The sequence below is a fragment of the Hyla sarda genome, chromosome 6 (assembly GCF_029499605.1).
Source record: "Hyla sarda isolate aHylSar1 chromosome 6, aHylSar1.hap1, whole genome shotgun sequence".
Taxonomy (NCBI): Eukaryota; Metazoa; Chordata; class Amphibia; order Anura; family Hylidae; genus Hyla; species Hyla sarda.
Window position 1 is genome coordinate 239,868,000 of NC_079194.1, and position 22,516 is coordinate 239,890,515.

The window sequence follows — 22,516 nt, forward strand, 5'->3', positions numbered from 1 at the left end:
GACTTATCCTGCGTAAATTAGTTCAGCCTTCAGGTGCTCCGGTGGGCTGGAAAAGGTGGATATAGTCCTAGGAAAGAGTCTCCTAGGACTGTATCCACCTTTTCCAGCCCACGGGAGCACCTGAAAGCTGAACTAATTTATGCAGGAAAAGTCATCAACTGCCGAGCCGAGAAGTTTGTGACGAATCGAATTTACTGTAAGTTCGCTCATCTCTAATTGCTTTGATAAGCATTGCAGCAATCTTTCAATGCTGGATGATGCACTGAAGAACCCATTAAGCCATCACTTACAACACTGCGGGCGCTCTGGCCCCCACCTTCGGAAACAAGCACAAGTGATGGTCCACTCCACAGAACATCGCTGCGACCCCTCACCAGGACCAGTAAAATTGCGATCCCTGACCAGGACCAGTAAGTTGATGGGCTACATACAGGAGATCCTGTGGAAAGGGGATAAGTTCAGTTACCCGGAGTGCCCCTTTAATCATTTATTGCCATTGTGCGTGCCACTGTTGCTCGTCTCATTCACTTGAAGGCTATAGAGTAGTGGTCTCCAAACTGTGGACCTCAAAAGGTTGCAAAACTACAACTCCCATCATGCCCGGACAGCCATTGGCTGTCCGGGCATGCTGGGAGTTGTAGTTTTGCAAGCTGTGAAGGTCCACAGTTTGGAGACCATTGCTAAAGAGAATATACTAAGGCCTGTGTGCATCAGGTGGCATCCCTGAAACATAATCCCAGCATGTGTGGGCACAGGCTCAGCCGGCTGTTCATGTCGGTGACGTGGGCAGAGATGGCAGACAGTGGGCAGAGATGGCAGACAGTGGGCAGAGATGGCAGACAGTGGACAGGTTCTGTCAGTAATAACCGCCCTCCTGTTTATCCGTCAGGTGTCTGCCATAATAACCTCTATAACATTGCTGCAGTGTGACAGGACTAAGCAGGCCAGTCACGGAATGACGCAACCCCCTAATGCACGACCTGTGTTACACAAACATTTTTGTTTTGAATCTCATGGCCCACGTGACCTCTCCCTCCAGCGGCCATTTTACATTTGGGCAAACGAGCTCTTCCAGTCAGCCAAAACGTCAGAGATAAGCCCGGCGTCGTGGTCTACTCTCAGTCTATTCGCCTCCATCAGAATGACATGACAGGGCATTTCCCCCCCCCCCCACAATTACAGTTCATACGTACATCACAAGGACAGGCTGCCCTTAGCAGACATGGCAACCACATCACGTGTCACGTCTGAAGAGGCGGGGCTGTTTCCTTGGCAGCGCTTGGGTTCGTGACGTCACGACGGCTATATAACAGACCGCGGCGAGCTGCTGTGTCATATACATCGTAGCGTGATACACAGATAAACCGTGGTTCCCGCTTCAACAGTGATTGGACGGAACCAATTAACCCGCAACCATGAGTTCTCAGGTCCGTCAGAACTACCACCAAGACTGCGAGGCCGCCATCAACCGCCAGGTCAACCTGGAGCTGTACGCCTCCTATGTCTACCTATCCATGGTGCGTATGCAGGCCGCGGAGCTGTATATCCGCTCGTTATATCCTTTTCTTTCACGGCTCTGTTGAACTACAAGTCCCAGCAGTTTTTGTAAACAGTGGTTGGCTAGTGTTTTCCCTGGTATCCCCATCTTAGAGTGACGCAATGTGGCATCTTAGGAACACCCCTTGAAATGGTACGCTCCACTCTCTGGTCCTGTGTTAGGAGTGGGCGCCGGGCCGCTACATCCCTGTATGTAGGGGTCTAATTGTACTGTGTTCTGTTGCAGCACTGTATTTGCATGTGGTCTGGTCTAGTAATTGCTTTTGTTGACCATTGCCTGATAAAGGTCTCTTCCAGTGGTTATTATCCTTTTATTACTGGATCCTTGAGTGCTGTAAATGGTGACATAATGCTGCTGGCATATCTTATGTATGTTGGACATCTATGGGGTGTTGATGCTGGGAATGTCTGGGCTCCTTCACCATCTTGTAGGATGTGATCGTGTGGATCCTGGTATCTGTGCCAGCAGTGTTCAGTAATGGCTTCTTGCCTGTGCCAGCTGAATGTGTTCAGTGCATCCTCCAGAATTGACAGATTGCTGCAAAACTTGGCAGAGAAATAGTCTATAGATGTTGTTTAGGGGTCTCCTAGCCATAGATGAGGGAGAGAATAAGAGGTGTAAGGCCGAAACGCGTCACAAATTTACCATGTTCCTGTGATGTCTCTTATGGCTTAACGATACACAGTTCCTGAGTCGAGCTCTGGACATCCATAAGATTTGTAGTTTACCAACAGATCAGGAACCCTGACCCATAGTGTTGAAGAAAATTCATACGAGAGAGATATCCATTAGCACATAAATAAATAAGACTAAGTGTTAATGGATTTTCTACAAGATTATGGGTCAGGGTTCCTGATCTGTTGGTAAACTACAAATCTTATGGATGTCCAGAGCTCGACTCAGGAACTGTGTATCGTTAAGCCATGAGACATCACAGGAACACGGTAAGTTGTGACGCGTTTCGGCTTTAGCCATAGTCATGCTTTGGTCTGACTAAGGCTTTGAAGTAAAGCCGAAACGTGTCACAATTTAGTGTTCCTGTGATGTCTCTTATGGCTTAATGATAAAGAACTGTTCCTGAGTCTTGCGCTGGACATCCTTGTTTCTCTTACTAATTTCTGGGATGAAGTCCACGTCGGGTCCGTGTGCCTGTTGCGGGTGAGCTGAAACGCATTTTGCTTTCTACGAATCTCATGTTATGATGGCTGGTTGATGTGACAAGATGGGAGTTGTAGTCTAGAAGCAGCCAGAACAGCTAGAAGGGGGAACTTGTAGACCTGACCAAGATTTTAAAGGGGTACTCCGCTGCCCCAGTGTTCGGAACATTTTGTTCCAAATGCTTGCAGCGGGGGTTGGGATGTCATGCCACGCTCCCTCAATGCAAGTCTATGGGAGGGGGCGTGGCGGCAGCCACGCCCCCTCCCATAGACTTGCATTGAGGGAGCGTGGCATGACATCATGAAGGTATGGCAGTGACATCACAACCCCCGCCTGCACCTAGCGTTCTAAACTAACGCCGGATGCTGCACGGGACCCTCGCGATCAGATATCTTATCCCCTATCCAAAGATGTCTGGGGCTGGAATACCCCTTTAATGCCCTGTTGCCATAAGAATACATCATGGAATGTCTAAGTCTGTAGTTTTCCACCGCCAGGCTCTGTGCCAGTGAATTATCTTTGGTTGGAGAAATGTTTGATATCCAGACTAGCAGATGGTCCAGAGTAGAGCGGAGGTGTAGGGTGTGGACGTGTAGTGCGGCAGATGGCGGCCTAGTGAAGCAGATCCCTGTACAGTAGTGTGAACCTATCTATATGCTGCAGATGTAACATGCGGGTTCAGCCATCAGATGTGTCACATGATACGGTGAACAAAAATCCAATGTCAGTAGGCTGTTATAATGTAATATTGGCGATCAGGGACCTGCGTATTAGATAGACAGAATAGTCAGAGCAGGCTTGGTCAGCATAAAAGCTTAGAGATCTTCTAAACCAGTGGTATTCAGATTTAGTGACAAACTCCCAACTTGAATGCCTGGGTTTGTTGGGAGTTGTAGTTTTAAAACTGCCAAGCACTGCTGTAAGCTCTTGGATTCCCTCCATCATTGTTAGGTGTTATATGATGGTCATATGATGGACATATGTCTTTTTTCGACCGTAGTAACTATGTAAGTAGAGATGAGCAAACTTACAGTAAATTCGATTCGTCACGAACTTCTCGGCTCGGCAGTTGATGACTTATTCTGCAGCTTTCAGGTGCTCCGGTGGGCTGGAAATGGTGGATACAGTCCTAGGAAAGAGTCCAGCTAAGTACTGGAAGGATTAAGATATTTCAATGGAAGTAATTTACAAATCTTTTTTTAAATCAACTGGTGCCAGAAAGTTAAACAGATCTGTAAATTACTTCTATTTAAATATCTTAATCCTTCCCGTACTTAGCTGCTAAATGCTCCACAGGAAGTTCTTTTCTTTCTGAATTTCCTTTCTGTCTGTCCAGTGCTCTCTGACACCTCTGTCCAGAGGATAGGTTTTCTATGTGGTTTTGTTACTACTCTGAACAGTTCCTAAAATGGACAGAGGTGTCAGCAGAGAGCACTGTGGTCAGACGGAAAGGAAATTCCTGTGGATCATACAACAGCTAAGTAGTGGAAGGATTAAGATTTTTAAATACAAAGATACAGATTTGTAAATTACTGGCACCAGTTCATTAAAAAAAAGTTTCCAGTGGAGTACCCCTTTAACCAGAAGAATAGAAAACATAATAAATCCCAATGATGCTGTCGGGTTACAGATCAGGACTAGCAGCCGTAATAGATCCAAAAGGTTCAGATACATTCATCAGCCTTATTCCACCAGCATACACTAGCAGATGTTAAGACCTCTTCCTTGCCTCTTTTTTTGGACCTAAAGCAGTTTTTGCAATTTTGACAGCAATGATGAGGTTAAACAGGAGGGTATGGCCAATAGCGGCTTTCAAGCGTGTGACACAAAGACAAGATGACCTCTAAGAATGTCTGTGTATTGGGAGGTGACTTGCACCATGTGCGATTTATAGGTAAAGATTATGATTACACTGCCCTCTGCAGGCCACAGTGTGTCACTGCCGGGGTTGGATAGTGCACTTTCTGTGTATATAGGGTTGTAAAGTAGTGGGTGGTAGTGGCAAAGATTACATTCTGGCAACTGATCTACATGAGGTCTATGCAGTTAATGGTTAAACTCAGGAATAAGCCTAAATTATGGGACTACTGGTAGGATCAGACTTTATTTGGACAGGATGCACTCATGGCAGAAATAGAGAATTTAGCAGTTCTAAAAGGTCTGATATCTGGTTGTCTATGTGCATATAGTCTGAGGCCTAAAGCAGTGTTTCCCAACCAGGGGGCCTCCAGCTGTTGCAAAACTACAACTCCCAGCATGCCCAGACAGCCTTCAGCTGTCTGGGCATGCTGGGAGTTGTAGTTTTGCAACAGCTGGAGGCCCCCTGGTTGGGAAACACTGGCCTAAAACAATTTTTATAATCCGACAAATACCTAGCCATCAGCGTCTGCAAACTCCTATCTTCGTTATGCCCCGGTTCTAAACTATATATATACTAGTCGATCTGCTATTAGAAAACCTGGGTGACCACCTCTGCGTGTAAGTGAAGCAAAGACAGATCCCTCCAGGACAGCACAGGATAGAGCTGGCGCACAAGACTTCAAGGTAAAGACAGATTTATTTTACCCGGCATGCAACGCGTTTCGCTGGATAACCAGCTTCATCAATGCCTGATGAAGCTGGTTATCAGCAAAACGCGTTGCATGCCTGGTAAAATAAATCTGTTTTTACCTTGAAGTCTTGTGCGCCAGCTCTATCCTGTGCTGTCCTGGAGGGATCTGTCTTTGCTTCACTTCGTGTTGCCAGGAGCGGCTGCAGAGTCTCGCCCGCATAGGGTTTATGCCTACACCATTGTTGTACTTGGTCGCAGTACAACCTACATCGGTGAGCGATATTGCTTATATTGTACCTTATTTACAGTATCACACTAGGAGCGCCGTCTCCCTTTGTCTATAGTTGCTGTCTGCGTGTAAGTGGCAGTTCTGTACATGCATCAGTTGGCTCTGGATGAGCTTTCTGTCCCTTGCTGAAAAGAGATTCATGACAATGTCTTCATATCTATCTTCTCTAATCTTTCCTTGTAGTCCTATTACTTTGATCGTGATGACGTGGCATTAAGGAACTTCGCCAAATACTTTCTGCACCAATCCCATGAAGAGCGCGAGCATGCCGAGAAACTGATGACTCTGCAGAATCAGCGAGGAGGGAGGATCTTCCTGCAGGACGTGAGGGTAAGTGGGTCATGTCTAATCATTGACCAGACCAAGTGCAGGTCACTTATCCAAACAATCCAAGAAACATGGCCCGAATATAAACCTGGCGGCCAAAGGTCGGGAACTGAACTTTAGTATCACCTGAAGGAACGGAGGCTTCATTGTAGATGGTAGAACTGTGATGGGTTCAGTCTGAATGAAGGGGTAAACTTAACCCCTTCATGACCCAGCAAACTTTGATTTCTGGCTCGCGTTTCTTTCCTCCTTACATTTGAAGACCCATGACTTTTTTTTATTTTTCGACAAAGTTGTATTAGGTGTCGAGGGGGGATAAATAGCCGATAGCTTATACTGATATTCCGGTATAAGTTATCGGCCCCAACCTCCACCGATTATCGGTATCGGCCCTAAAAAAACGATATCGGTCGATCCCTAAACTAAATACCAAAAAATTGTAATAAGTGACCAAAAACCAGAACTACACAAAAGCGAAACCGTTAACTACAGCTCATGGCACAACAACCCCTAACACATCTGTAGGTAGAAAGAAAAAAAGTTCTAGGGGTGAGAACATGGTAATGAACAAAGTTTTATTTTATTTTTCAAGGTTTAATCTTTAACCATGAAACGAAACAAATTATTAACGTTTGGTATTAGAGATGAGAAGTTACAGTGATTCGATATGTCAAACTTCTCGGCTCAGCAGTTGATGACTTATCCTGCACAAATGAGTTCAGCTTTCAGGTGCTCCGGTGGGCTGGAGACTTTTTCCTAGGACTGCATCCACCTTTTCCAGCCCACCAGAGCACCTGAAAGCTGAACTAATTTGTGCAGGATAAGTCATCAACTGCTGAGCCGAGAAGTTTGACATATCGAATCACTGTAACTTCTCATCTCTAATACCAAACGTTAATAATTTGTTTCGTTTCATGGTTAAAGATTAAACCTTGAAAAATAAAATAAAACTTTGTTCATTACCATGTTCTCACCCCTATAACTTTTTTTCTCTACCTACAGATGTGTTGGGGTTTGTTGTGCCATGAGCTGTAGTTAACGGTTTCGCTTTTGTGTAGTTCTGGTTTTTGGTCACTTATTACAATTTTTTTGGTATGTAATGTAACCAAAAATCAGCAATTTTGGCGTTTGGAATTTTTTTTGCAATTATGCAGTTCACCGTTCAGGATCAGAAACAGAATTATTTAATAGTTTGGAGAATTACACACAGGGATACTATGTTTATTGTTTGTACAGAATTTTATTAAAAAATGGGAAAAGGGGTGATTAGAATTTTTATTAGGGGGGGGGGATTTTTTATATTTTACCTTTTTGCACACTTCCGATTACTTAAATGTTTAAATGCCGTGATCTGTATAGATCATGGTATTTAAACTGTTAAATGACAGACATCGGTGTGATCTCCGGTGTCTGTCATTACTGGCAGATGTCAGCTGCTGATAGCAGCTTCGGACCTCTCCTCCTGGTCATGACGTAGACTTGACCCGCAGGCCCCCATCATGTACACCCACCCAACCCATGACTTGTATGCCATGGGGAGGGAAGGAGTTGAAAGCCTATGCACCCTACAGATATTCAGCAAGGAATTTCTTTAAAGGAATTGTATTTTGTGCAGAATTAACAAATTAACCCCTGCAATTTAATGTCTCTCTTACGAATGGGTTATTCGAGCGGATTCCTCTGAATTCTCTGGGAATGCTGCTACAGAACTTCTGTGATGTGCACTGAGTGGTGGAATCATTCTTGAGATCTATGGGACAAGCAGAATATCTGTAGTGTTCATGGGTCCTCAGGGCAAATTCACACAGGATGGGCAGTGTCAGACCAGTAATGCCGTTGTCTATTTGGAAATATACAGAATTGTTGGTGCTTAGAATGACTCTGGCAGCAGAATCTAGCACCAATGATTCAATTTCCACACTAGTAACTATTGAGGTCCCCTGTGGGACAAGGTAAACTTGGTCCAAATAACTTCCTTCCAATTCAGTAGATAAAACCAGCTTTTTAAAATTTATATACTGCTTGAGTTGTGTAAATTTAACCTAAGGACAAACCGTGTATTCATGCTTCATGTGTCAGTACATGGACTCTCCGTGTTCATTCACTGCTGGGCGTTCCCATTTTCGTGTCTCTACAGGAACTGCCCTGGCTCTCTACACCTATTGAGATGTCTGTAATCTAAGATTCCATTTAACACTTTCAATCCTGAATCAGAAAGTAGAAAGCATGGCTTCTTTTGCTTGTGGCTTGTCAGGTTATGCAGATCAGCAGCTCTACTGTAGTGAATTGGTCCACACAACCTGTGTAACCCACTCATGTCCTGAGTGAAAGATCTTTTATAACAGCTACTTACCACAGCCATTTATCATCACAAATTAAACTCAATGAGGGACATTTATCAATGTTTGCTTATGTATTCTTTTTTTTTAGTAATTTTTTTCTTACTTTTTTTTTGCTTATGTGTGACTTATTTATCAAATGCTTTCAGCCTGTTGATGATTTTCTTTCACGTAAGCAATTTTTCCTTTTTTACTTTGGTAGTAGCTTTTTCTGCTCCATGTTTGAGCTGGAGTAAATTTAGTCAATTTTTAACGCTGTTGCAACTTTTTTTTGCGCAGTTGCGACTGTCGCAGTTAATAAATACCTGACTACCCATAGTCCATTTTAAAATTATTACTACATAGTTAATTTCTGGAAAACTTGCTTTTCTCGCTTTCCAGTCAAAATGTCACACGAAAAATCGCGTAGTCGCAGTTGCGACAATTTTGCGACAATTATAGTAAAGAAAACCTGACTAAACCCGTTGATAAATGTCCATAAATATGCTCTGTGCACGGACTATAGGTAAATGCTGGTGCTGTTATGGTAAATTCCTTTTTCTGCTTTGAGGTGTTGTAGCTGGCATGTCTTCTGCTACAATGTGCATCTGGAACGCCAGTGTCTGCAGTGGCTGAGGCTCTTTAAAGATTTCCAGTGCTAAGAAATGTACCCCACTATCTGCAGGATAGAGGATAAATGTCTGATCGTGGGGGTCCAACCACTGGGACTCCTGCGATCTCCTGTAGGGGCCCCTGGCTTTGCCCTAGCTCTGCACATTTTGTACCCTGCTGATCGAAACACGCTCTATAGAGATGAATGATTGGACCCCCGCGATCACGCCTATCCTGCGGATAGGGGATACATTTCTTAGCACAGTCTTTAAATTGTCCACAAAGGCACCGTGAGCAGGCAGACTAAAGTACAAAACAGGTCCATTTAAAGACAGCTTGAAATGGACCATCTGATGGAGAATGCTATGTCATGTGAACGGAGTTGATAACTTGAATGTCTCTGTAACCTATTGCAGAAACCAGATCGGGATGAGTGGGGCAATGGGCTGGAAGCCCTAGAATGTGCCTTGCAGCTGGAGAAGAATGTGAACCAGTCCCTCTTGGATCTGCACAAACTAGCCACAGACCGGAATGATCCTCATGTAAGTAAATAGGAGGGTTCTATGTATTTCACCAGGTTCACATGAAGTTACATGTAGGATTTCCTGCAAGAGTCCTCAAGCTGCCATGGTAATCTATCAGCACCCCTTGATTGTGTATCTGGTTCCACTTGGACCAATCAATTAATTCTCTACATGCCACAACTTCTATTCAGTGCAGCAGGTAGAGGGTCAAACTGCTGCGATTAGACTAAGCCTATTCCAGTAATCGAAGGCTTGTATCTTACTATGCACTTTAGTCAATGACAGCCAGACTGCTGTAAAGGCACACTTCTGGCAGCGCTGGGCATTTGGCACTTCCTACATCTGTTACTAGCTAGGGAATGCTATTTAATAGAGGGGAGAAGAGCTTCCGACCAGCCTGCCCCAACAGGTTTTTTGGCGTTCCCTTCACATTGATGCGCATTTATACTGCTTCTGAGGCCTTTATGAAGTCTGGCACTCAGACATGCTTGAAACTGTGATTCCCCTGAGGCCATGTAAATGTACAGTGAGGAGGATGCTAGCAGCAGCCTGGCTATTAACTTACTACCAGAAGTTACTCCACTTAGAAAACTAAGGCTTCCCCTAGTAAGGCTGGGTTCACACCACATTTTTGCAATACAGTTCCCCTATCAGGTTTTTGATTTTGCAGTTTCTTGGAATTTCAAACAAGTGAAACTATTCATAGTCAAAAACCATATGATGAAAACCAGATGGAACCGTACGCACATACGGTTCCCATTGACTCCCATGTTAAGTGTACGTTTCAATAGTTTTTTACCCGGACCAAAAACTGTGGTAGGCTACGGTTTTGGGTACATGAAAACTGACACAACCTGATGCATCGTTTGGCATACAGTTCTCAAACTGAACTTATATGGGAACTGTGTGGCAAAAATGTGGTGTGAACCCAACCTTATACAGCATTTGATAAACCCCACTTTATATTAAGTATTTATTTCTCGCTGGTGTTGGGTTAAGACACCTGACATCACATACAGATTTGTCTGCCATGTGTAATCAGGTTGTTGCAGTGATGTCAATTGTCTCTCTAGAGCAGTGATTTCCAAGCAGTATCTCCAGCTGTTGCATAACTCCAGCATTCCTGGACAGCCTTTGGCTGATCTGTATAGATCATTATAAAAAAATGTTTTAGGTCCCTCCTGCTAAGCAAGCTCATTGGTGCTCTTTGGGATTACAGAAGTTTAAATGAAGTTTACATTTATGATATTACACTCCTTATGGTAAATAAAAAAAACTTTCTAATGTAAGTTTTCTATTTGTTTTTAAAAAGCTGCCACTAGGTGTCTCCCTACTTGTCCAGAGCACATTTCCCCCATCTCTTGCAGACTTTGGACTCCTGCTGGCCTGGCAGAAGTCCATATCAGGAAATGCAGTCTGGAGTGTTGAGGGATGTGTGCAGCTTTAGCCAATCATAGCTAATCTCACACTGAACTACTCTGGGCTGTGTAGCAGAGGGAGGAAGTTCTCCGCTGTATGGCTTCAGAAGATGTCAGTCTGCTGGGTAGCACCCCTTCCCAGTCTGAATCTGACTGAGCAGAAAATACAGAGCAATATCAAGATAGAAACCTTAAAAATAATAAAGGCAGGGGGTGGTTTATCATGATGGGGACAGTGAACTGGGGCAATTATAAATTAACAAGATCATGAGGTACTGTTTAATCCAGGTTATTGCGCAGCCAAGCACCCAGTTTGCTAGGAAGATGATACATATGCAGGGCTTTGTGGCTGTGGAGTGAGTCAGGGCATGATGGGAGTTGTAGTTTGGCAAAGCTGGGGGGAAAAACACCATAAAGGAAGGTTTCTTAATCTAAATCTATTTTGGCAATTCTTTCTTGGCTTTAGTAGCAAACTAAAATATAGACACTTAGGATATTTACCTCAAGAAGGGTAGTTGTGTGTTCTATAATGGTGGGTACTAAATGACTATTACATGTACACAGGTTTGTGCAGTTTGGTCTGTGTAGTGCTGCTATGCATCCCATGACTTACTCTCTTTATGTTCACAGCTCTGTGACTTCTTGGAAACACACTACCTGGATGAGCAGGTGAAATCCATGAAGGAACTGGGTGACCATGTAACCAACCTTCGGCGAATGGGAGCCCCACAGAATGGCATGGCGGAATACCTCTTTGACAAACACACACTAGGGGAATCCCATGAATAAGACCCAACCTCTCTCCTGCTTGATGTTCGCTCACTTTTAATGTGTTTGTGAAATTTATTTGTTTCTTGCTATATTTTGCCAATAAAGCTCTTCTACTAGATGTGGCTGTACACTGCCATCACTTCTTCTGAATTACGGTTTACCCCTGGTGGAACTGGATACTTCTGTCTCAGGAACTGTCAAGAGCAGGAGAAGTTTGCTATGGGATTTTCTCCTACTCTTTACAGTTCCTGACATTGACCACAGTGCTCTCTGCTGACACCTCTGTCCGACAAAAGAGATTTTAAAAGAGAAGCACTTCCTGTGGAGCATATAGCAGCTAATTACTGGAAGGATTAAACAGATTTGTAAACTACTTCCATTTAAAAATCTTAATGTTCTGGCACCAGTTTATTTGAGAATTTCCCCCCACTGGAGTACATATTTAACCCCTTAAGGACCAGGCCATTTTACACCTTCAAACCAGAGCGTTTTTTGAACATCTGACCACTGTCACTAACTCTGGGATGCTTTATCATTCTGATTCCGAGATTGTTTTTTCGTGACATATTCTACTTTAACTTAGTGGAAAATTTTTGTGGTAACTTGCATCCTTTCTTGGTGAAAAATCCCAAAATTTGATGAAAAATAGAAAATTTTGCATTTTTCTAACTTTGAAGCTCTCTGCTTGTAAGGAAGATGGATATTCCAAATTTTTTTTTGATTCACATATACAATATGTCTACTTTATGTTTATCATAAAATTGACAAGTTTTTACTTTTGGAAGACATCAGAGGGTTTCAAAGTTCAGCAGCAATTTTCCAATTTTTCACAATTTTCAAACTCGCTATTTTTCAGGGACCAGTTTAGGTTTTATGTGGATTTGAAGGGTCTTCATATTAGAAATACCCAACTATAAAAACTGCACCCCCCCCAAAGTAGTCAAAATGACATTCAGTCAGCGTTTTAACCCTTTAGGTGTTTCACAGGAATAGCAGCAGAGTGAAGGAGAAAATTCACAATCTTCATTTTTTACACATGTTCTTGTAGACCCAATTTTTGAATTTTTACAAGGGGTAAAAGAAAATGTATACTTATATTTGTAGCCCTCTCGAGTAAGCACATACCTCATATGTCTATGTAAAGTGTTCGGCGGGCACAGTAGAGGGCTCAGAAGCGAAGGAGCGACAAGGGGATTTTGGAGAGTACGTTTTTCTAAAATGGTTTTTGGGGGGGCAAGTTGCATTTAGGAAGCCCCTATCGTGCCAGATCAGCAAAAAACCCCACATGGCATACCATTTTGGAAACTAGACCTTTTGTGGAACGTAACAAGGAATAAAGTGAGCTACCCCACAAGGGTTTCACGACTTTTGCATATGTAAAAAAAAAATAAAAATTATTTTCACTAAAATGTCCCGTCCCCCCCCCCCAAATTTCACATTTTTGCATGGATAAATAGCAGAAAATACCCCCAAAATTTGTAACCCCCATCTCTTCTGAGTATGGAGGTACCCCATAAGTGGACATCAAATGCACTACGGGAGCGCTACAATGCTCAGAAGAGTCACATCTGCAAATTTTGCTGAAATGGGGGACATGACGCATTTAGGAAGCCCCTATGGTGCCAGGACAGCAAAAAACTTCACATTGCATACCATTTAGGAAACTAGACCCCTTGAGGAACATAAGGGGTAAAGTAAGCCTTAATACCCCACAGGGGTTTCACAACTTTTGCATATGTAAAATGTAAATACATTTCTTTGGAGTAAGGACATACCTGATTTTTGGATGATTTTGGCTCTGCTGGTGCACACCAGGTCTTGGTATAGGCATGTCAGTCAGGGGCCTTGAGCTTTTCATAGCAGAGGATGTGGGACCCCCCCCTCAAGGAGTATTAAGGGGGGAGCACTGAGCCCTAAAATAGGGCAACACTATGGGGGACAACAGGCTGTAACTGGGGTATACAGGTAGGGTACAGAGGCCCGTAATATGGGGTACAGTGGGCCAGAAAATTAGAATAGAATATATTCCCAAAATTGATGACCTAGAGCATAGCCAAAACTAAAAAATATGCCCACCCCAAACCCTATGCTCTGAGTCATCATTCTGGGAATGTGATGTGTGTGGCTGTCCTGTTGTCTCAAATGCACACCCGCTCAGGTGGGGAGAGGGCGCTGCACATTTGAGGCAACAAAGTCCCCGTTGATAGTGACTCGGTGACCTATGACCCATTTTTGGGAAAACACCCCCAGAGGTCTTATCAGGTTTTTTCCTTTTTTGGGGCAATTTAGTGGTTTTAGGAGGTTAACAATTTGGAATGTACTCTGGACTTGGTACATTGGTCAAATTTATAGAAAATTAAACTGAAAAGGGACAATTTAGGGCTCCATGGAAGTGTGATAGTCCCTGAAGCAGCCTATGCAGAGGCCTGGATTATCTGGGCAAGTGTCGCACTGATACGTGGTGTCCTTCAGTCTCCCCTTCCTGCTACACTCTGCATCTTTTCTGGGTTCGTCCCTTCTTTCCACTGTGGGGATCACACCTGGAAAGTGTTGGCCGGGGACGATCCTGGCGCCTATAACTCCAGACTCTTGGGAAGTCCGGCGTGATCTTTCCCGGTCGCCAAAGATCAGGAACCTTAGGACTTCTCCTTGGACCTGGAGGAATGTCCCTGTGTTGCCAGCATACTGGGATAGTACAAAAGTGTTGTACATGGCAACCTGTACCAAGTAGACCAACTTTTTTGTACCATGGCGTTATATGGCTTAAGGACTTGATCTGAGAGATCAACTCCTCCTCTCCCCCCCCCCCCCCCCCCAAATATACCGATTGTAGTCCAGAATACAATCGGGCTTGAGGACCGGTACCTCACACAGGGACAGGGGTGCTTCCATTCCCCTGAATAGTGGTGAGTAAGGACAACAGGTTATCATGGGTCATGGCGCGGGACTCACCCTTGGGGATAGGCGTCTGGACTAAATTTAGAGGGAGGCCTCTCTGGTTCTTCCGCACGGTCCCACAAGCGGACGTGGATCTGGTGGAAAGGGATTTGAACAGAGGGATGCTGATATAAAAATTATCCACGTATACGTGGAAACCCTTATCCAGCAATGGGTGCACAAGGTCCCAAACGAGTTTCCTGCTAACACCCAGAGTGGGGGGGACATTCTGGGGGTTCAATATGGGAATCTCGTCCCTCATATACTCTAAACTTGCAAGTGTACCCGGAGGTACTCTCGCAGAGTTTGTAGAGTTTCACGCCATACCGCGCCCGCTTCGAGGGAATATACTGGCGGAAGATGAGTCTCCCCTTTAAAACTGAGACTCCTCTACAGAGAGGTCCCTGAGCGGTACGTAGGCCTCCAAAAATTTGGCCCCAAAGTGATCGATGACCGGCCTCACTTTGGTCGGGATCACCTCGGGGCGGACATGCCGCATTATCTGCATAATGCAGGCATTTCTGAATGGCCTCAAACTGCCTCCGTGTCATTGCCATACTGTAAAGCGGGGTCTGATAGAGGACATCCCTGCTCCAGTAATGACGAGCACTTGGTTTTTTGACCAGGCCCATATGCAGTGTGAGGCCCCAAAATGTCCTCATTTCTGCTGCATCGATGGCGCGCCATTCATTGGACCTGGCCAAAAGCGAATCGGGGTGGTGGGCAATGAACTGCTGGGCATACAAGTTTGTTTGCTCCACCATGTGATTGACCAGATCAGTGAAGCCAGCATGGTCAATCTGGATTCCTGAGTCGCCAACAAACTCAGGAATCTTTGGCTGATAACCCTCTGGGGGGCTCCGGTGCACTTGTCTGGGGGGGCCGGACTCCTATTACGAGCGGCATTGCACTCGTACTAGTATCGGCCACTGGGTCACTCTCATGGGGGGTGCGTGGCCTCGCCTGGCGGCTTCTCCACTGCCGTACTACTAGATGATGAGGAGGAGGAGGAAGAACACAAATGTAGGATCTTCCTCGTCCTCACTGGCAGATTCTGAGTCGGAGGCTAAAAAAGCGTAAGGAGGGGGGCGGGCGCAGGGAAGTATGTAGTGTGTGGTGCTGCGGCCCAAAAGAAAAAGGGTGGCGCACGTAGCTCCCTGAACCCCTAATAGGACCCGGGGTAAGGGATTAGACCATAATAGGACCCTGGGGGACCTATTAGGGGGTCAGGGGGGGGATTTTTTTTTTTTATTAAAAGAAAAAAAAAAAACTGAGTCCAAAAATAGGATGGCGCACGCAGCTCCCTGAACCCCTAATAGGACCCTGGGGGAACTATTAGGGGGTCGGGGGGACTTTTTAAAAAACTTTTTTTTACTTTATTAACTCCTACCTGTCCCTGCAATCCGCTGTCCCTATTCTAAGGCTGGAGAGGGAGGCTCCGGAGCTTTGAGGGGGGATCCACGGTCTTCTCCTCACTGCTGCACCCGCTGACTGAACACAGAGAGCGGGTGCAGCAGCGGGAAGGGACTGTTAACCCCTCCTCTGCTGCGTTACTATTGGTCAGAGGATCGCCGGCCAATAGTAGCGTTGCTGGGGAGGTGACAGTATTGTCACCTCTCCCCAGCAATGGCAGGTGATTGGCGGTGTATCGTACACCGCCGATCACCATCTAGTTCCGGGTCATCGGGTCACCACTGACCCGAATGACCGAAATCACCGCAGATCGCCCGCGCGATTTCGCGGACGGTCTACGGCGATCGCCGACGTGTGGGGGTCTCGGGACCCCCCTCGGCATTTGCCTCGGACGCCTGCTGAATGATTTCAGCAGGCATCCGGTTTCGCAACCCGTGCGGCGGGATGTGAAATTCGCCAGGACGTACAAGTACATGCCTGGACCTTAAGACCCAGGGCTCAGGGACGTACTGATACGTGCCTGGTCCTTAAAGGGGTTAATACTGGTAAGGTCACTTCCTCCATTGCTTTATGGCCTGTCAGTCTGTAGGGACCCAAAAACATGACAGGTTTTCCTGGCATAGGTCTTAAAGTGTACCTGTTAGTTCCCACAAATTACTCGGGGCATAAAAATTTGATGTAGATGGTCAGTATTAGGTACTAGCACCTTGATTATAAAATGCCTCTTATCATTAGCTCAGTGTTAGAAATCCTCATGGGGTTGGATGGTGGGATTTTTAGGAGCCATATTCTTAAATATTCATATTTTTAAGCCATATTACAAAAGGTCTTTAATTTTCATCAGTAAAAACATATCAAAAGCTTTTGGATCTGACAGTGCCCATTTAAGTTTATGCCTCATTCTGATGGCTCTACAGTGGCTGTATCTTCCCAGTGGCCACAAGACCCAATTTTTGTTTTAGTAATGTCTGGCCTTCATCCTTGATATTGGCACATCTGATGTAGCCTTAGACCACTCTGTACTCTTAGGGTTGAAAGAGGAGCTTTGTAATAATTGGAAATTAACCTGCCAATGTAAAGGGGGATTCCAGAGTTCGGACAAACTTGAGGGCTGTACGGACATAAGGAAAGATTTATGAAAACCTGTGCAGAGGAAAAGTGGGGCACTTGCCCATAGCAACCAGTCAGATTGCTTTAACCTTTCAGAGGCCTTTTTAAAAACAAAGCAATCTGATTGCGACTGCTCCACTCTTCCTCTGCACGTGTTGACAAATCTCTCCCATTGAACACACAAGCAGTAGAACATCAATATTACATAATGAACAACTTTTTTTTGTTTGCTGCCTACCCACTCATTCTCATTAGAGTAGATGTGGTTAGGAGACTACAATTCCCATCATCCACTGCTGGCATCTATTGCAGGCTGTCCTCTGCCTGTATTCCACTGACTGAAGTTTCCAGCCTCTTATGCATATGGTTCTCACGGAGCCTCACACTTGTTCCTAGTTTCCATCCTTGGCTGTTTTATAGGCAAACAGCTCACCCTCTTAGAAGTCCTGCTGCTGCAGCTAAGCATGCTCTACTAGAAAGTTTAAAGGGGTACTCCGCTGCTCAGCATTTGGAACAAACTGTTCCGAATGCTTTGAGCCGGTGCTGGGCGCTCGTGATGTCATAGCCCTGCCCCTCTTGATGTCACGCCCCACCCCCTCAATGCAAGTCTATGGGAGGGGGTGTGATGGCTGTCATGCTCCCTCCCATAGACTTGCATTGAGGGGGCAGGGCTATGACATCACAAGCTCCCAGGGCAGGTTCTAAGCATTCAAAACATTTTGTTCCAAATGCTGAGCAGCGGAGTACCCCATTAAACTTCAAGGGGTATTCTAGTTTCAGGAAATACTATTTAAAGACTATTGCCCCAAGACATACATACTGGCAACTTTATTAGGTACCTGTTCAATTGCTTAACAAAAAGCAATATACAAATACAATAACAAATCAACCAATCATGTGGCAGCTCATTGCTTTTATCCCTGTAGCCAAGCATCAGAATAGGGAATCTATTTTAGATGAATCTACCAATCACCTGCACTGACCTACTCTTGTAGGGGTAATAGTGTTGGTGATTCCGATTAAAAGGCTTACCTTTTCTCCTATTGCCCCATTCCAGAGTTGTGCTGAAAATCCAGATATGCAAATGGAATTCTTTGGTGCACTGGGGGCCTCCCCAACCTCATGGTGCACTCTTCTGCTCACCTGGCTTGGCCCCGTGCAATGCTCCACTTCTAAATATTCATTGCTCTCCATTCTGTGTAGCTCTAGATACATGCTGCCCCTTCTATCACACATAAGGCCTTCAGCTACATTCTCTCCTGTACTGCTATCGCCACACCTACATGTACTGCATAGTGATGAGCGGCAGGGGCCATATTTGAATTTGTGATATTTTGCGACTATATTGACTATTTGTCCTATGTTCGCAAAATGTGCATATTCGCTATGTTCGTTCACTTTTTTACCATGCGAAAATGCGCATAAAAATTTGCATGTGAAAAAAACGAATATTCGTAATGACAAATATAGCACTATATTCTAAATATTCGCAAAATTGCGAAGTGCCGATATTCACAATAAAAGTGAGTATTGTTGCTAATGTCCACCAGTCTACCCATCTTCTACTGGCTACTTCCTCCAGGATAATGCACAATGCCATGTCCTGCAATATGACCTCCAGTGAAACATGGCACAATTTTTTTTCAGGTTCCCGTGGTATCAGGTATAATGGGCTAGCTCCATAATGGTATCTTCACAATTTTAGGCTTTTATTTGCAATTACTGAACAGTACTTGCACTATAACACTGTGTATAGGGTTTATTGATGGTGAACAAGCTATCAGATTCAATTTGAAAAATGGGTACTCCGCAGCTCAGCGTTTGGAACAAACTGTTCCGAACGCTGGAGCCGGGAGCTCATGACGTCATAGAACCGCCCCCTCAATGCAAGTCTATGGGAGGGGCGTGATGGCTGTCACACCCCTCCCATAGACTTGCATTGAGGGGACGGGGCTATGATGTCATGAGCTCCCGACTCCAGCTTTCGGAACAGTTTGTTCCACACGCTGAGCAGCGGAGTACCCCTTTAAAAGACTTATACAGGCTGTGCACTCACTACTTTTGTAGCAGAGTGTCATTCATTCAGTGTTAAACTTTATCGGGAGGGTGCTTAGTTTAGGTTTCCCTTAAAGTTGTCATATTTATTCAGTGTTGTCACATGAAAAGATATAACAAATTTACAAAAATGTGAGGGGTAGACTTATTTATGTGAGATACTGTATATAGGAAAACCCGAAACTTGTGGTTTCAAATCCATTCTCGGCTTTGTATTTCAGTAACTGCCATTGAAAACCAGAACGTGATAACACAAATTTCTTTGGGTGTTGTATACGACTGGTACACAATCTGATTGTGTGAGCTCTTTGATAAACTTTAGATCAAGATTTCAAACTGTTAGACATCATATATATATACTGTATATCATTGGTAAAATTGGTAAATTTGAGTAGCCATATTAGTCCAGTGATGCAGATGCAAATAAAAAAATGTTGCAGTATCTTGTAATACCTTTTTTTATTGGACTAACAGAATTTTGTGGAGACAAGCTTTTGGGATTCCTACCTTGGGAGGAATCCCGAAAGCTTGTCTCTACAAAATTCTGTTAGTCCAATAAAAAAAGTAATACAAAATACTGCAACTTTTTTTTATTTGCATATATATATATGTATATATATATATATATATATATATATATATATATATATATATATATATATGTATATATGTACGCGCGCAACCCTGTTCCAGTTGAACTTCTATGACCTAGATTGCAGCATTACCAATCCATCAAATACACCTGGGTGAACATCCTGATTTATAGTAAGTTTACTCAATCTTTTGTATGTTCATTATTTCGTCATTTCTGATGACATAATCTGTTCATATAAAAATGATTTTCTACAAAATAAAGTATTTACTACAATGTTATTTGCACCTTCAGGGTATAAAAGGGTTAAAGACTTTCATAGGAAGTCATTACATAATTCCATTCTTGATGTTTTGTAAAAAGCTGATGAACAGGCTACGTGGCTGATGACTGGAGCTAGAGCGTCATCTTCTCCCAAATGTACTCACTGTAGTGAAGCCTCCCGACTACGTTTCATATATCTGCAGGCTGCTAGGTTTCTAGCTCGATATACTTGACTTATCCGCTCTTTCCTTCTTGCTGACATGGCTCCCCAGCCTCCATGATAACTTCCATAAGCTGTGTAAAGTCCGCCTCAGTTAGACTAATGCCAGAGTCTTTCGGAGAAGAGCAATGAGATCCATTTTGTTCTTTGCTTAATTCTTCGCAGTTTACATCCGGCTGCCCATGAGAGGCTCTGGAAGCTGCCCGTTGCAAATTTGGGGAGTTCATAGGAGAGAATGAAAAGATAGGGTGTGATGTCTTGTGCCCTGGGGTGTGTACAGCATCAGGTGAAGCCAGGGACTGGTTTCCTTGGAGTAATGCCGAAATGCGCTGGGCTCTTGGTAACCTTCTAGGTATCTGCCTAGGACTCTGCACAGGTTGATCAGGTGCTCGCAGTGAGAGAGTACTTTCAACTCTATCTGTAGCTTCTTCTTGTTCCTCCATGCTTCCTAGTGGCCACACAAAGCACTCTTTAGATCCTGGAGATAAGCTGGTTGTCTCTTCTGCACTATCATTAGATGTCCCCATTGTCTTGCTTCTTTGTGTGTGACATAGGTTTGGGGTTCCATGGGCAGGGAATCGAGGACAGTATGTTGGACCACCATTAAGTGGTGTTTGAGGTGCACTATAAAATCCTGGCCTCTCGTAAAAAGGGGTGGACATGAAAACATTTAGGTCACGTAGGGCATCTCCAGCCTTGTTTCCCATATCTCGGTGGGTAAAATGGGGGAGTCCTGGTGGAATTCCGCTCCGTCTTCTCATCAACAAGCTCAGTCGTGAGTTGGAACGAGGTGGACTTGGAGAGTGTACCCCCAGTAGACGCCCAAGGGGACCGATTAATGGGGTCGAGTGGTTGGCTTCTTCATTCTCATTTATCTGCTCAAGAGGAGGAAACTCCAAATCCTCTTTCTGCAAACTGAAAGGTAAAAGCAGATTTATAATGCACCCTCTACAATACGGTAACACATTATACAATTTTCTTTTCTATAATGTTGCATATAAACTAGAGGTTCTAGTCAGATAACTACACAATTGTTTTAAAAATGGTCTTCTAAAGGGCTCATCCTCTAGAAGAAAAAGGTCACTATACACAATATATGATGGAATATAAAATATATGGTGTACATAAGGGGTGGTCTTCTCAAAGAAGTGGTCTTTTGGAGGGGCTTCATTATATGAGTTTGGCAGAACAGAAAGTGTCAGCTAGAAAACAAATATTAAATAATGGACTTTGATCTGTAATATGAAGGAAATAAACAATTAGCTGTCTGACTTAAGTGCTTATGTGATCATCCTGAGATAACTGGTACTAATATTTAGGTAAGGGCAGGTGAATGACAGGTATAATTCAGATATAACATTAGAGGTACTCCACTGGCAAGCGTGGAAACTAAATGTTCTGAACGCTGTGTTCACGCAGCGGGGGTCAGCCACGCCCCCTTATGAGGTGATGGTCAAGCCCCCTCAATGCAAGTCTATGGGAGGGGGTGTGACTGCTGTCACACCCCCTCCCATAGACTTGCATTGAGGGGGGCGTGACCAATCCCCACAGCGCAAACACAACGTTCAGAACATTTCTTTCCCACGCTGGCCAGTGGAGTACCCCTTTAACAGGAAATGCATACTGGTTTAACTGTGCAGTGTCTGAACACTAGGCTCCCTCTATGCAGCTGTCATGTTAAGAAGTAGGGACTAGTTGACATGGGTAAAGCACAATGCAGTAAGTTTTACCTTAAAACATGGTGAAGACATTTAAAGTATACCTGTCGTCAACAAAAACTTTTCATATAATATACATAATACTAATAATATGTACTGTATATTTGTAATATACATTGGTTAAAAAAATGTGTATATTTGGGTGAAAAATGCTGTCCCTGCACCTATTGCCTGTGTGTCTCTGTAAGAAGTCCAAATACAAGAAGTGAGGGCAGGAGAAGCAGGGCTCAGTGCAGGCTGCTGGCTTGTCAATCATCCTGATGTGTGAGCTCATAGAATGTCAGAGAGTCTCACTGCACAGAGCCCTGCTTGTCCTCAGTGTACAGAGCCTTGCTTGTCCTCACTGCACAGAGCCCTGCTTGACCTCAGTGTACAAAGCCCTGCTTGTCCTCAGTGTACAGAGCCCTGCTTGTCCTCAGTGTACAGAGCCCTGCTTGTCCTCACTGCACAGAGCCCTGCTTGTCCTCAGTGTACAGAGCCCTGCTTGTCCTCAGTGTACAGAGCCCTGCTTGTCCTTTGTGTACAGAGCCCTGCTTGTCCTCAGTGTACAGAGCCCTGCTTGTCCTCAGTGTACAGAGTCATGCTTGTCCTCAGTGCACAGAGCCCTGCTTGTCCTCAGTGCACAGAGCCCTGCTTGTCCTCAGTGCACAGAGCCCTGCTTGTCCTCAGTGTACAGAGCTC

At 44.4% G+C, this 22,516-nt stretch overlaps 2 protein-coding genes and 1 long non-coding RNA gene across 4 annotated transcripts in view; 1 reads left to right on the forward strand and 2 right to left on the reverse strand.

Moving 5' to 3' along the window:
• The window catches only part of LOC130276843 (uncharacterized), a 56,070-nt gene extending 54,766 nt beyond the window's left edge, over positions 1-1,304 (reverse strand). The window contains exons 1-2 of the long non-coding RNA XR_008845261.1: positions 1,194-1,304; positions 291-439 (exon numbers count right to left, since the gene is read on the reverse strand). This is a non-coding gene — a long non-coding RNA (uncharacterized LOC130276843). The remainder of the gene's footprint in view (positions 1-290; positions 440-1,193) is intronic.
• FTH1 (ferritin heavy chain 1) lies at positions 1,296-11,644 on the forward strand. The gene is made up of 4 exons (XM_056526768.1): positions 1,296-1,517; positions 5,740-5,886; positions 9,230-9,355; positions 11,386-11,644. Exons 1-4 carry the CDS (start codon positions 1,416-1,418, stop codon positions 11,542-11,544), a joined length of 534 nt encoding a protein of 177 aa, XP_056382743.1. The 5' UTR covers positions 1,296-1,415; the 3' UTR covers positions 11,545-11,644.
• An 8,260-nt stretch (positions 11,645-19,904) lies between these two features.
• Positions 19,905-22,516, reverse strand: part of BEST1 (bestrophin 1) — a 31,139-nt gene continuing 28,527 nt past the window's right edge. For both annotated transcript variants that reach the window (XM_056526770.1, XM_056526769.1), the window contains exon 10: positions 19,905-21,032. In XM_056526770.1, coding sequence (XP_056382745.1) covers positions 20,132-21,032 — 901 coding nt within the window. In that variant the 3' untranslated portion in view covers positions 19,905-20,131. The remainder of the gene's footprint in view (positions 21,033-22,516) is intronic.

Excerpts from the sequence above, each read along its gene's own strand:
- FTH1 (XM_056526768.1), top strand. The coding sequence starts at position 1,416 with ATGAGTTCTCAGGTCCGTCAGAACTACCACCAAGACTGCGAGGCCGCC. Across the intron at positions 1,518-5,739 it reads CCTATGTCTACCTATCCATG|TCCTATTACTTTGATCGTGA; the intron begins GTGCGTATGCAG and ends CTTTCCTTGTAG. Across the intron at positions 9,356-11,385 it reads CAGACCGGAATGATCCTCAT|CTCTGTGACTTCTTGGAAAC; the intron begins GTAAGTAAATAG and ends TTATGTTCACAG.